Source organism: Schistocerca nitens, chromosome 6 (assembly GCF_023898315.1).
Source record: "Schistocerca nitens isolate TAMUIC-IGC-003100 chromosome 6, iqSchNite1.1, whole genome shotgun sequence".
NCBI classification, from domain to species: domain Eukaryota; kingdom Metazoa; phylum Arthropoda; class Insecta; order Orthoptera; family Acrididae; genus Schistocerca; species Schistocerca nitens.
The window spans coordinates 198250788-198264784 of NC_064619.1; the positions used below are offsets into that span (position 1 = coordinate 198250788).

At 44.8% G+C, this 13997-nt stretch overlaps 1 protein-coding gene across 2 annotated transcripts in view; it reads right to left on the reverse strand.

The window, feature by feature from the left end:
* Positions 1 to 13997, reverse strand: part of LOC126263132 (aromatic-L-amino-acid decarboxylase) — a 205273-nt gene that overhangs the window by 109194 nt on the left and 82082 nt on the right. For both annotated transcript variants that reach the window (XM_049960155.1, XM_049960156.1), the window contains exon 3: positions 332 to 452. In XM_049960155.1, coding sequence (XP_049816112.1) covers positions 332 to 452 — 121 coding nt within the window. The remainder of the gene's footprint in view (positions 1 to 331; positions 453 to 13997) is intronic.

Below are 13997 nucleotides of genomic sequence, written 5' to 3' on the forward strand. Positions count from 1 at the left end.
ATAGTAGAAAGTAATACTACTCGTTGGACTCTTACAGAATGTAGCATGCCACTGACAAACAGATTCAAATACTAATTCAGTATGGCGAAATGTAGAAACTCTAAAGTCCGCACAGCGGCTAAATCAAATGCTGGTGCTCGTGATTTAACGTTGTTTTGTCAGTATATACACCATGTAGTATGTCGGTGGCTCTATGGATCATAGACGTCATATATTTCCGATTGTTCGTCAGTAATTCTTTCTCGTAGTTATTGGTTTGTATCGTGTTTACCGCATCCACAAAGAACAAAATTATTAATGTAATTAAGAAAGAAAATTATTGCAGACTCACCCCTGGCATGATGATGCGTTCGACGTCCGCCATCACGTCCTGCCATTTCTCCGGTTTCTGTGGGGCCTCGTCAGGCAACAGCGGGCGCAGGTACCCTGGACTCACCTTGGGTAATACTTGTCTGAAACACAAATAGTGTGTTAACTTTTTGCAATCGGAGGGAGTGAGTGGATGGCGACGAGAATTCCACTTCATGAAGAGTACATTGTTATGACAACATTCTTTTTGTAATTGATTCAATTAAGCAAAAAATAGAGTCGGCGACCCCCTAAAAGAGAATCATATGTGTATGTTCTAGAGTCCTCATTATTACTGAACTAAAATAAAATCACGATAGAAAATACGTCAGTTTTACAGCAACAAATCCCCAAAATATCTTAAGGAGAACGCTTCAAAGCAACAGTGCACTGTAAAGTCAAGTCTACTACTTCAAAATGAAATTCAGTAGGACAGCAGAGACTATAATACCTCCAACAACATCATTGGAGGCTGATTGTATTTATTTTTGGAAAGAAGAGGAAGTGTGAATGAACACTACACATGGTATTAGTTTATTTTGGGCGCTATAAGGCTCACCAAACAATACAACTGTAAAATAAGTGCTGTTTCCGAGATGATACATAAACTTTCATAGATAATGCAGTAGTAAAAATTTATCAATTTAAGATAAGGAAAAGACTCAATGAAAAGTTAAGAAAGCCAACCATGGTACAGGATAAATCTATCAGTGAAATACGAGAACGTACTAATTATTATTAGTACAATGCAATACATTTTTGTTGTTCTGTACGTAGTTGCTACAACTGTAAGTCGCAGAAACCAAATTAACTAGACCTGTGTGCTTTGTTTTGCTAAGAGATGTGCTCTTAAGCTTCCTATAAGATATCCCACTTTATTTTCGTGCAAGTACGTAGGAACTATCTATTCACAACCACTACAAAAAAGTTACATATTTGCATCTGTTACGGTCCTTCAAAATAGTCACCAACGTTGTGTAGAATCCGTTGTCACCGATGTGGAAGGCGTAGTATACCGTTAGCTGAGCCTGTTCTGTTGATGGTGCGAATGGAGCGGTCTACTGCCTGTCTAATCTCTGGAACAGTACTGAAGCGAATGCCACGAAGTGATTCCTTCATCTTCGGATTCACACCAAAGTCACAAGGACTTAAGTTCGGGGATCTCCCAGTCCCACCGACCGAACAGAGCAGCCACAGCTTGCGCTGTATGCGCCCGCGCATTGTCGTGCAAAGAACAGACACCATATCCATATAAGTATATAGTTCTGGCAACACCCGCCATGACCTCCTTCCGTGCGGATGCACACATATTCCCCGAACTCTTACGGGACTTGGAAAGAATGTCTTCCACGAGTAATGAGTGTGTTGGGGTGGGACACTACGAATGTAGTGTGTGGACATACAAGGTGAGAATGTGGGTCTCGCGGGAGGCGCAGTCGCGCCATCTTCTGTGCCTTCGGTGACTCAGATGGATAGAGCCTCTGCCATGTAAGCGGGAGATCAGAGATTCGAGTCCTGGTCGGGCACACAAACACACACACACACACACACACACACACACACACACACACACAAACACACAAACACACACACACACACACACACACACACACACACACACACACACACACACACACACACACTCCACGCGCACCAAACACACACACGCACCACGCGCACCAAACACACACACACACCACACGCACCAAACACACACACACACACACACACACACACACGCACACGCACCACGCACCACGCACCACGCACCACGCACCACGCGCACCAAACACACGCAACACACACCACGCGCACCAAACACACGCAACACACACACACACACACACACACACGCACACGCACCACGTGCACCAAAAACACGCAATACACGCACAAAAACACACGCAACACACGCACAAAAACAAAACACACACACACACACACACACACACACACACATTAGCAGCAGCTGGATGTGTGCAGCATAACGTACGTGTTAGTTTCGCATGAAACATGATCAAAACTAAATATTAGGGAGAAAGTATGTACTGAGAAATTACAAAAATTCGCAGAGCCATGCAGGAATGCTAAAACAAAATATGAATAAATATCGTAACTGATATATCCCTTTCCTAGGTTTCCTGTTAACGAATTTTTCGCGGATTTATCTGTCGGCTGTTAAGAGGCTTAGCGTGGTGGCATTACAACTGCATCTGCCCTCTTCTCATTCCTTCGGAATTTTTCCCAGAAAGTACACTACTATTTTCAAGAACGAAAAAGTGGTTGAGGATGATCAGACTTATAGGCATTCCGATCACAATATAACACCCAACAGAAGAATGAACAATTGCGTCGCCAGAAAGACTATGTTGGGCATACTGTGAAGGAAGCACTGAATATTGTGTCTTGCTGTCTGCTGGTGGCTTGTCTACACCACTTGCCACCTTGTGATGTAGTGAAATTTTAATGTGAGCGAGTTGCTTAAATTCGAAAATGGGAATACTAGTTTCCTGTAGATCATGTAATAAGCACGTATCTGCCTCTAATCGTCTGTAACTCCATCACATTCCAACACGTCCGTCGCTTGGATCCTTAATGAGCGTGCTAGTGGCTTGCAATAAAAAGTCGGGTTCCAAAGCATTACCCTTAACGATGCACAAGTGACGCAAACGAGGAAAAGCAACGGACCGGCTACACAACCTTGTGCCACTCCCCATCTTAAGAGTATGGCCCACTTAGATGTGAGGCCACTATTTCATAACGCTGTACGGCTACCTTTTTTATTTGCTACAGTTTAGATTGGAATGGAACCGGCTGTGGAGCTTTACTCATTCATCCGTAATGTTCCAGTTTAAGCGGATGTGTCATAAGCCGCAAAGCTAACAGCTTTACGTCTAGTCAGAGATACCTCTTGTTTTCTTGTGAATACAGTTGCAAATATGATACTTTGTAATTACGTTTCCGGTTGATTACCAAACGTCTGTTTAACACATTCTTTCCGTACCTAGCTCGCTGTTCTTCCGTCAGTCGTCCTCAGCTTTAACGTGTCCCTAGACTGATAACAACAATGTAGAAGTGAATGTCAGTTTTTGGAATTATTATTTATGTAGTGCACGGCCATGTATCTTAGGTTACAAAAAAAAGTGTTAATTATATCACTAGATAGAAGCGTGGTCAATATTATTTTAGTATAAGAATAAATGTGCTTTATATTTTGCAACATCCGTCTATCTGACAACGTCAGTGTTCTCTACACAGAGTTAGGATAGTTCTCGTTGGACAAGTTACATGAGTGCCACACGGTATGTCTACTTCATCGGCTCCACAGTGCAAAAGCACGCCAGTACCTCGCATAAGAGATCAAGTACATTTAAAGCTCATCGTAACTGCAACAAAGGTCTCACTGATATAGCATCCCAGCTGTACTCATACACAAAACAAAAACATTCGCAAATTACTCTGCCGCTGCTGCTGTCCATCTCCCAAACAAGCTAAAAATGGTTAAAATGGCTCTGAGCACTATGGGACTCAACATCTTAGGTCATAAGTCCCCTAGAACTTAGAACTACTTAAACCTAACTAACCTAAGGACATCACACACACCCATGCCCGAGGCAGGATTCGAACCTGCGACCGTAGCAGCCCCGCGGTTCCGGACTGCAGCGCCAGAACCGCACGGCCACACAATTAAATGCCCCGTTGTTTTTTTAAAAACGTCAGAGCACTTGCTTTTGTAAACATATATTCTCTCTAAAAAAAAGATAACGTACATACATCAACAAAAAATTTGCATGAACCCTATTTCGAAATTCACGGCACAAACAAAAATTGGCTCTGGGGTATGGGTATATATTAATAATGTGGCCGGATTACAACGTTAAAAAATGAAAAAACATTTGTGCAACTACAAAATCGTCTGCTTCCCATGGGCGGTTTTTCGCAGCACTCTTCAGCAACGTCAATGCTTAGTGGAACGTCGCTTTGTTCGTACGCAGTATTGAATCCGTCGTGGTATATCATCAATAAGATCAAACCAGCCACAGTCAAAATTGCCTCACACTTCAATAACGATTCTGCCTAAGTGGTACAGAAACGTGGTCGTTGTCGACATCCAAAAACAGCTCGTTTCAATCGATACCACATATTTTCGATTGGATTCAAGTCCGGGGAACAGGCAGATCACTTCATACTTGTGACCCCAGCACGCTCAAGGAACGTGTTCATGAGATCAGCATCTTGAGCACGCGAGTAAGCATTCACCTAGGTGAAACTGTCACCAAGATGGCTCAAATGGCTGTGAGCACTATGGGACTTAACTTCTGAGGTCATCAGTCCCCTAGAACTCAGAACTACTTAAACCTAACTAACCTAAGGACATCACAAACATCCATGCAAGACGCAGGATTCGAACCTGCGACCGTAGCGGTCGCGCGGTTCCGGACTGTAGAGCCTAGAACCGCTCAGCCACTCCAACCGGCGTCACCGAGATGAAACTGCCACCGAGATGAAACTGCCACCGAGATGAAACTGCCACCGAGATGAAACTGCCACCGAGATGAAACTGCCACCGAGATGAAACTGCCACCGAGATGAAACTGCCACCGAGATGAAACTGCCACCGAGATGATGGCGATACCATATCTCTATTGGTTACAGAATCTCGTCCCTATAACGTAGAACAGTAAGAGTTCCCTCCGCAACCACGAGAGGTTTACAGTTGCTCCATGTAAAGCCACCCGCAAACATCATTCCAGCGTCATCTTGTTCATCCTGTTGCGCATGTGGGACACAGTGTTTTAGGCGTTTGACGTTACAGGGTTGTCGCCAAACACGTTGCCTCCTATTATCAGAGTACAAACAGATTCGAGTTTCATCCGTAAACAACACCCTACGCCAATCCTGGGGTGCCCATTCTGCATGTCTTTTCGCTCCCTGTATCGAAGTCCATATGCGAGATAGTGCTCGACGTGGTCGTCGGGAATGGATATTCGTATGATGCGATATATGACGTCCCGTAGCCTCTTTGAACGCCGAATTCAGTTCTGGAGCTCTCAGCCCACGGGTGCTTAGACTCTTAAAGTCTTAGGTATCGATCATCCTGTACCCTTGTCGAACACTGTGTGTGCGGCGTGCGTCCTCAACACTTCCTGTCATCTGGAACGGGCTGCACGTCCTCATCACATCATTTTGACTCCGTTGGATAGGTCGAGCAACTTCCCTGATTGACAAGCCTTTTATGCGTAACGTGGAGCCGGTCATTGGGCGCGGTGTCCTTCGTGGCATGATGGATGTTCACTCTACTGTCCAGCAGACGTTTCTAATGAGACCCTACTGGTGCTATTCTTTCAAGTGAAATGCTACAATCCATTCGAGTGTGGCGTTCGATCCGTAGGTAACGCTCATGACAACTGTACATGTTAAAAAACAACGCCAGGGATGACGTTACTTTCGGTACTTTCCACAATAGCAACACACTTGCAGAAAGTATCGGGGTGTAGCAGGATTTTGTGTGTGTGTGTGTGTGTGTGTGTGTGTGTGTGTGTGTGGCCAGTTCTCACTGTCAAACGATAGAGTGAATTCACACATCTCCCAGCTAAGCTTCCTTCTCTTTTCGTTTTCAGTTGATCATGACACCACCACCACCACCACCACCACCACCACCACCACCACCCCTCCCCTTCCTCTTCAATACTTGTGCTCTACAACGTTACTTTTTCTCTCCCTCTCCCATCCTTTCGCTCAAGTCCATTGACACCAGTAATCTTACCTTAAATTTATCTATCTGTAGTTTGCTTTTGTTGCTCTATTTTTCATGAACGAATATAGACATTTTTCTGCTAGAACTACTACTGTTTCCGCTATTTGTCAGTTTTTCTAGGCGGTGGATTTAAGAGCCTTTATAACGGACATATCGTAATAAATGTAGTGTAGTATTTTTAGGATGTCTGGTTAGATGCATCAGAGGGTCTGATGATTTTACTATTGCTTTAACAGAACAATACTATAACAGACTAAGCTGTCCAGGCTCGGGTCACAACCCGCCCTCATAGCTTCAATAGCCGTAAAGCTTGAAATTCGTAAGTTTGTAAATGGCGTTCCTTGAACAGTTGTCATTTAAATATGGCAAAATAGTGTTCCTATGCAACTGAAATCAACTAACAAAATGTTTAAAGAAGTAAGGAAATTTTGAATTGAAAAACTGAGAATGTTATCTAATTCCTGTGACAAACAGAAATGATTACGGGAAAAAACTACAAACGTCGCTAATGGGTTTACACGATCTTGTTATTCTCTTAATGCCGCGTGTCGCGAATTAGCATGATACCAATAAATGGAAGGCTAAATGGTTTTGAACGCTAGAGATTGTAGATACAGATTCTCTGACGTGTGCCGCCATTTCTCGAGTGTTTCTGATACTTCTACAGACACTTGCTATTCGCGCCATCTGTGACATGACTTAGATCACATTTTGACCTAAAAAACTAGGTACGCGTGCTACATGAATCAGAAAATACTGTTTGTGTAAAATACGCATCATAAGTACTTTCTTTTCTATGCGCGCGCATGCCTGAGATGAAATCATGTGAAGTAAAAAATATTTCCGTTCATTTGTACCATCGTAACACCTTAGTGTTCAGTTGGTTCCATTACCTCTCTCTCTCTCTCTCTCTCTCTCTCTCTCTCTCTATATATATATATATATATATATATATATATATATATATATAATTTATTACGAGTCTCCAATAATTCATACTACTATCCGATCTCAACACTGCTTTGACTGCCTAGATTTTATAATTAGTGTGACGTGAAAAGTATTGATCTGCTGATTCTTTCAAAACGATACGTTTTAGCGATCCCCGATGTTTTATGCTCCATGAAATGAAAGTGGACATTCCAAAGCTCGTGTACCACGTGTGGCAGTATCTGTGGCAGTTTCGAAATTCCCTGCAATAGACAAAATGATCTAGAATTCAAACCCAGAATAGCAGAGGAACTCTGAAATCAGGGAAAATACAAAACAAAAAAGAAAAAGAGAGGCCTTCAGCCAGTATAGAGGAAGAACAACGATGCAGGAATCGGGGGCCAACAAGACCGGTTCGATCTAAGTCTAGCCGAGCTCCTGCAGTAGGTCACTGGCCTCAGGTTATAGACACAGAACAAAAGATGTAGCAGACCTAACTGCGAGAGACAGAGACAGTATTCTTGTGTAGTGTTCATCTGTTTATGCGAACTTCACGAATAAGGCTATATTTTATTACAGATAATTATTTAAGAAGTGTCCCACCGCGTATTTTTCGTTCTCTGTCATGTAAATCCTATCAATGTACCGTCAAAATGATAAATAAAATCTTTTACTGCATGAAGCATTGCATTTGTTCAGTTTCCCTAATGCCTGTTGTCGCAAATATGCGACATACCCAATTATACCTGACAGGTAGAACGTATCTTAGATTTGATGTTGCGTACTGTACAACACTCCATTACTGATTTATAAAATATGATTGATTTTTTTCTTGGAAGTAGTAATTTATTCAGTTATTAATTGGTTAAGTTCGATACTCATGGTACCGTAATTATTTATTTGTTGCTTATTTAGCCCGACCACGAACAACACATACAGAAATTTTTATAAAAACATTCGCAGAAATAATAGATAATAATAATAATAATAGCAAAGGGCATTTAGAATGATATAGATTAGTTTGGGACATTTGAATACGTGTTTAGCACTATAGAAGTGGAAGGGATAAAGAAAGAGAAGATGAAATGACAGTGACAGTTACTCTTAGGAAAGAACGGATTTTAAATAAAGAACTTTGTCAACATGGGGGAGGGAGAATCGACGAGAATGAGCTGCAGACAAATATAGGGAGAGATGGCTGTCGTGATGGAAGGTGAGTTTCTCCAATTTTTTTGAGGAAGATTGTTCCAAGGTCGGGTTCCCGATCTTTATCAGCATGATTTAGAGAACATGACAGTGTTATATGATGGTACTGAAAGAATTTTATTTGGGGGACAACGAGTATTTCTGTTGTTCTCCTTAGACAATAATGTAGGAGTTGAAGATAAGAGGCAGAGGAATGATTGATACGAAGAGAGAAGAGTTTGATAGTCTCTATGCATATCGGCACAAAGCCGTAGGCAGGAGTGATATGATCGAAGTAGCTTATGTTAAAATGTAGTGCACACAAGCATTCACCGCCATTTCTAGCCTTGGTGAGCTATCGTACGAAAGTCCTTGGACAACAGTATCACAGTCAAGTATGGGGAGTACTAGCGACTGTACGAGCTTCTTTTATTATATTTTTTTAATGAATGAATTGACGCCGACCCTTTCTTACAGACTGCAGTTGTGTGTTCACAGCGGTCGAATCTAAGTAATGATCCCGAATAAAGTGCAGACTCTTTACAAAAGACAAAATGTTATTTCTGCGCTGTTTAGGATTAAGAGCGGAAGAGTTTCACTGAACTGACGTGGTAGTAAGTCTCTCGTGAGCGTATAAGATTACTTGTGTTATGGATGAGTTAAGTTTGTTAAGTTTCAAACCCACGTTCTGCACCCACTCAGATAAGTAAATCAGCATTTGCATGCTGGATGGCTATGCACATGTTTCTTGGACTTGCACTTAGTATAACAAGGTCGTCAGCGTATAGGTGATATTTGCGATGGGAATGACTAGTTGATTTGAGGGGCCCTTGATACTGCTCGTACATTCCTCCATTTAGTTCCACTCATTGTACAATGTTGGCTGGATGTAAAGTACGAGTGGAACAACTGTACAGCACTTTAAGAAAAAATTTGCCTTGTGAGTTTAGCAAGTAGACTTTCAAAGTCAATAGTTTCGAAAACTTTGCTGAAAACCAAAAAGCAAATAATATTCATCAGTTGTTTGTTCATAGCTTGTTTCAAGTCGTAAGTCAATTTTATAAGAGCGTTCGCCGTGCTGCGATTTTCCGGAAACCATGGACAAAAGCAGACGTGGAAGATTCTTGCTTGCAGGGCTGTTATTTCGCACCCACAGTGCATAAATTTGACAATGTGCACGTAGCAAATTTCTTTAACCACAACAAGATTTATAGTGCACAAAAAAATGGCTCTGAGCACTATGGGACTTAACTTCTGAGGTCATCAGTCCCCTAGAACTTAGAACTAATTAAACCTAACTAACCTAAGGACATCACACACATCCATGCCCGAGGCAGGATTCGAACCTGCGACCGTAGCGGTCGCGTGGTTCCAGACTGTAGCGCCTAGAACCGCTCGGCCACCTCGGCCGGCTATAGTGCACAAAGACTTTTTGACGCATTAAATGCAGACTACCTTAAGTGGAGATTGTAGGGGTTCGAAACATGTGTAAGAGAAAGAGCTCTTCCAAGGGAACAGTTTGACCTGATTAGGTGTACAACATAAAGAACTGAACAGTAAACAGTAGTAACTGTGTGTGTATTGAAGTGCAGACCGGGGCCTAACTGGTACTTGAATAATGATAACTAAACCAGCGGCTGTATTTGAATCTAACGTCATTTATTACTTTTAACACATGCTACCAGTTTCTACACCACATGGTGTCATCTTCAGGCCCCGAACGTACATATAACTTGCCGGGCCAAAACTAACTGTATTCCGTACCTTTCGAGGCAACAACAAGCCCAGCATGTTCTACATGAAAATGGCTGTGGATGGCAGGTTACGTTCGGGTCTCAAGATGCCACCATGTGGTGTCTAAACTGGTGTTAAAAAGAACAGATACAAATATAGAACCTGGTTTTTATTATTATTCAAGTACTATGAGTCCGGCTGTAGTCCCACTTTCCTTGTTGGAGTACAAGAGAAGAGCCTAATCGGACAGCCACTTTTTGAAAGTACAGTCAATGACCAACTATACTCTTGTTTGAACATACGAAACAACGTTCTTATTCGTCATTCGTGCACACTCTAAAAGGCAGTAATTGTTCTTGCAACAGGATTATATTCCACCACTTTAGAATCGGATGACTATAATCCATAACAGGGAATATAATATCAGCGTCTGATTTTCCCCGTGTTTATAATAGGGCACTCCGTATTGGTTTACATTTTATTTTTCCCCATCATTCATGGTGCACCATATGACTCATCATTACAGTTGCAAGTGTGCAGTACTTTGCTCTAACCGTAGGTGGCAGGATAACACTAGAAGTTTAATCCCTGCACAGTACTGCCCATTTTCCCCGAGAGGTGTCGTTACATGAGCGGACAACATGGAGTAAGATCATCAAGGACAACGCTGGACGACCTGGTTTCTGTGGAAGGAGGGTGTGAACCGTGCGGATATTCGCAGGCTTTTTTTTTTTTTTTGTGGGATTTAAGGGCGCTTAACTACTGAGGTCATTAGCGCCCAGTCACAATTGCTAGAGCACATAGAATCTAGTAAAACTCAAGGGGAGGGGGGAGGACACCAGAAAGTCCTTACAAAGATGCAGATAAAATAAGTAAAAGAGTTAGATGTCTTTGGACAAGCCAGTCAAAGTTATAAAACGAAGAACACGAGCAGCTGCTCGAGCGTCATCAGCTAAAATATCCGGTAAAGTAGATGGCAGGGACAGGACAACACGAGATCGACTAAAGCGGGGACACGACAATAAAACATGGCGCACTGTTAATGCTTGACCACAAGGGCACTGCGGGGCTGGGTCACCGGGGAGCAGGTAGCGGTGGCTAAACCGGCAATGCCCAATCCGCAACCTGGTCAGAAGGACCTCTTCTCGCCGAGATGGTCAGGAGGAGGTTGTCCAAGCAGTTGGAAACGGTTTTACTGCCCGGAGCTTGTTTCCTTGAAGGGATGACCAAGTATCCCACCACAACGACACAAGCCTCTTACAAACAACCCCACTAATGTCAGATGACGGGACACAATGGGAGGCTGGCCGAGGCAGGAGTACTGCAGCCTTGGCTGCAGCATCAGCAGCCTCATTCCCAGGCACTCCTACACGTCCGGGAACCCACAGAAAGCTGACAGGAGAGCCATCATCAGCGAAAGAATGGAGGGACTGCTGGATCCGTTGCACCAAGGGATGGACGGGATAGGGAGCTCCAAGGCTCTGAAGAGCACTGAGTGAATCAGAGCAGAGTACATGCGATGAATGGCGGTGGCGGCGGGCATACTGAACGGCCTGATGGAGAGCAAAAAGCTCAGCCGTAAAGCTGGAACATTGGTCGAGGAGCCGGTATTTAAAGGTGACGGCCCCGACGACAAAGGCACACCCGACACCATCGTCAGTTTTGGAGCCATCGGTGTAAATAAAGGTGTGATTGGCAAGTCGCGCACGAAGTTCGACAAACCATGAGCAATACACTGCAGCCAGATTACCCTCCTTCGGGAGCGAGCTGAGGTCGAGATAAATATGAACCGGAGCCTGGAGCCTGGGGCCAAGGTGGTGTCGGGCTCTCACCCTCTCTGAAGGTGGTAGGGAGGGCAAAATCCAATTGTCGAAGCAGGCGACGGAAGCGGACTCCAGGGGGCAGCAGGGCAGACGCATACAACCCGTACTGACGGTCGAGAGAATCGGCGAAGAAGGACTGATAAGAGGGGTGGTCGGGCATTGACAACAGCTGGCAGGCATACCGACACAGCAGTAAGTCGCGCCGGTAGGTCAATGGTAATTCGGCAGCTTCAGCATAAAGACTCTCGACGGGACTAGTGTAGAAGGCTCCGGTCGCAAGACGTAACCCCCGATGGTGGATGGAGTTGAGACAGCGTAAGAGGGATGGCCGAGCAGACGAGTAGACGAAGCTCCCATAATCCAGCTTCGATCGGACTATGGACCGATACAAGCGAAGCAGGACAGTGTGATCCGCTCCCCAAGATGAATCACTAAGAACTCTGAGGACATTAAGGGAACGTGTACAACGGGCCGCCAAATAAGAGACGTGCGGAGACCAACAAAGTTTCCTGTCCAATGTGAGCCCTAGAAACTTAGTTGTTTCCACGAATGGGAGAACAACGGGACCGAGATGTAAGGATGGCGGAAGGAACGCTTTATATCGCCAAAAGTTGATACAAACCGTCTTCTCTTCAGAGAACCGGAAGCCATTTGCCACGCTCCATGACTATAGGCTGTCTAGACAACGCTGAAGCCAGCGCTCCAGGAGGCATGTTCTCTGGGCACTGCAGTAGATCGCGAAGTCATCGACAAAGAGAGAGCCTGAGACATTAGGGGGAATGCAATCCATAATTGGATTGATCGCGATGGCAAAAAGGGCTACGCTCAAGACGGAGCCCTGAGGCACACCATTCTCCTGGAGGAAGACGTCAACAATACGGAACCCACACGTACCCTAAACTTTCGATCTGTTAAAAAGGAACCAATAAAAAGGGGCAGGCGACCGCGTAGACCCCCACCTGTGCATAGTGCGGAGGATACCTCCTCTCCAACAGGTATCATAAGCGTTCTCCAAATCGAAGAACACTGCTACCATTTGGCGCTTTCGCAAAAAGTTGTTCATGATGAATGTCGACAAGGTCACAAGGTGGTCAACAGCGGAGCGGCGGCGACGAAAGCCGCATTGAACATTGGTAAGTAGCCATCGAGACTCAAGAATCCAGACTAACGGAGCGTTAACCATGCGCTCCATCACCTTACAGACACAGCTTGTAAGAGAAATGGGGCGGTAACTAGAAGGAAGGTGTCTATCCTTCCCAGGTTTGGGTATAGGAACAACGACGGCGTCACGCCAACGCATGGGGACCTGACCTTCGGTCCAGACGCGATTGTAGGTACGAAGAAGGAAGCTTTTGCCTGCCGGAGAAAGGTGTGCCAGCATCTGAACGTGAATTGCATCTGGCCCCGGAGCAGAGGACCGGGACAGTGCAAGTGCACGTTCGAGTTCCCGCATAGTAAAGGGGGCATTATAAGTTTCCAGATTCAGCGAGTGGAAGGAAGGTCGCCGAACCTCTTCTGAAACCTCCGCGAAAAAGCGGCCAAAGGCGTTGGAGACAGCCACAGGATCAACAAGGACCTCATTACCTGAGGTCAGGCCAGATACCGAGGAGTGGGCCTTAATGCCCGACAGCCGGCGCAGGCCACCCCAAACGACAGAAGAGGGAGTAAAACTGTTAGAGGAGCTGGTGAAAGAGGCCCAACAAGCTTTTTTGCTGTCTTTGATGACTACGGCATTGCGCTCGGAGTCGTTTGTATCCAATACAATTCGCCAACGTAGGATGGCGGCGAAAGGTGCGTAAAGCACGTCGTCGAGCACGGATAGCGTCTCTACAAGCCTCATTCCACCACGGGACGGAAACGCAACGTGAAGAAGAGGTAGTATGAGGTATGGAACGTTCGGCAGCATTGGTGATAACAGCCGTGAGGTATTCGACCTGACTGTCACAACTGAGAAAATCGTGGTCCGGAAAGATCGCCAGGGAGGAGTCAAGTCCCCAGTCAGCTTTCGGTATGTTCCAGCTCGAAGGACGTGGGGATGGAGTGTGGTGCAGGAGACGAACGACACAGGGGAAGTGGTCGCTCGAATAGGTGTCAGAAAGGACATACCACTCGAACTGACGGGCAAGAGTGGTAGAACAGATCGAAAGGTCCAAGTGGGAGTAGGTATGAGTAGAGTCCGAGAGGAAAGTCGGGGCGCCAGTATTGAGGCAGACAAGATT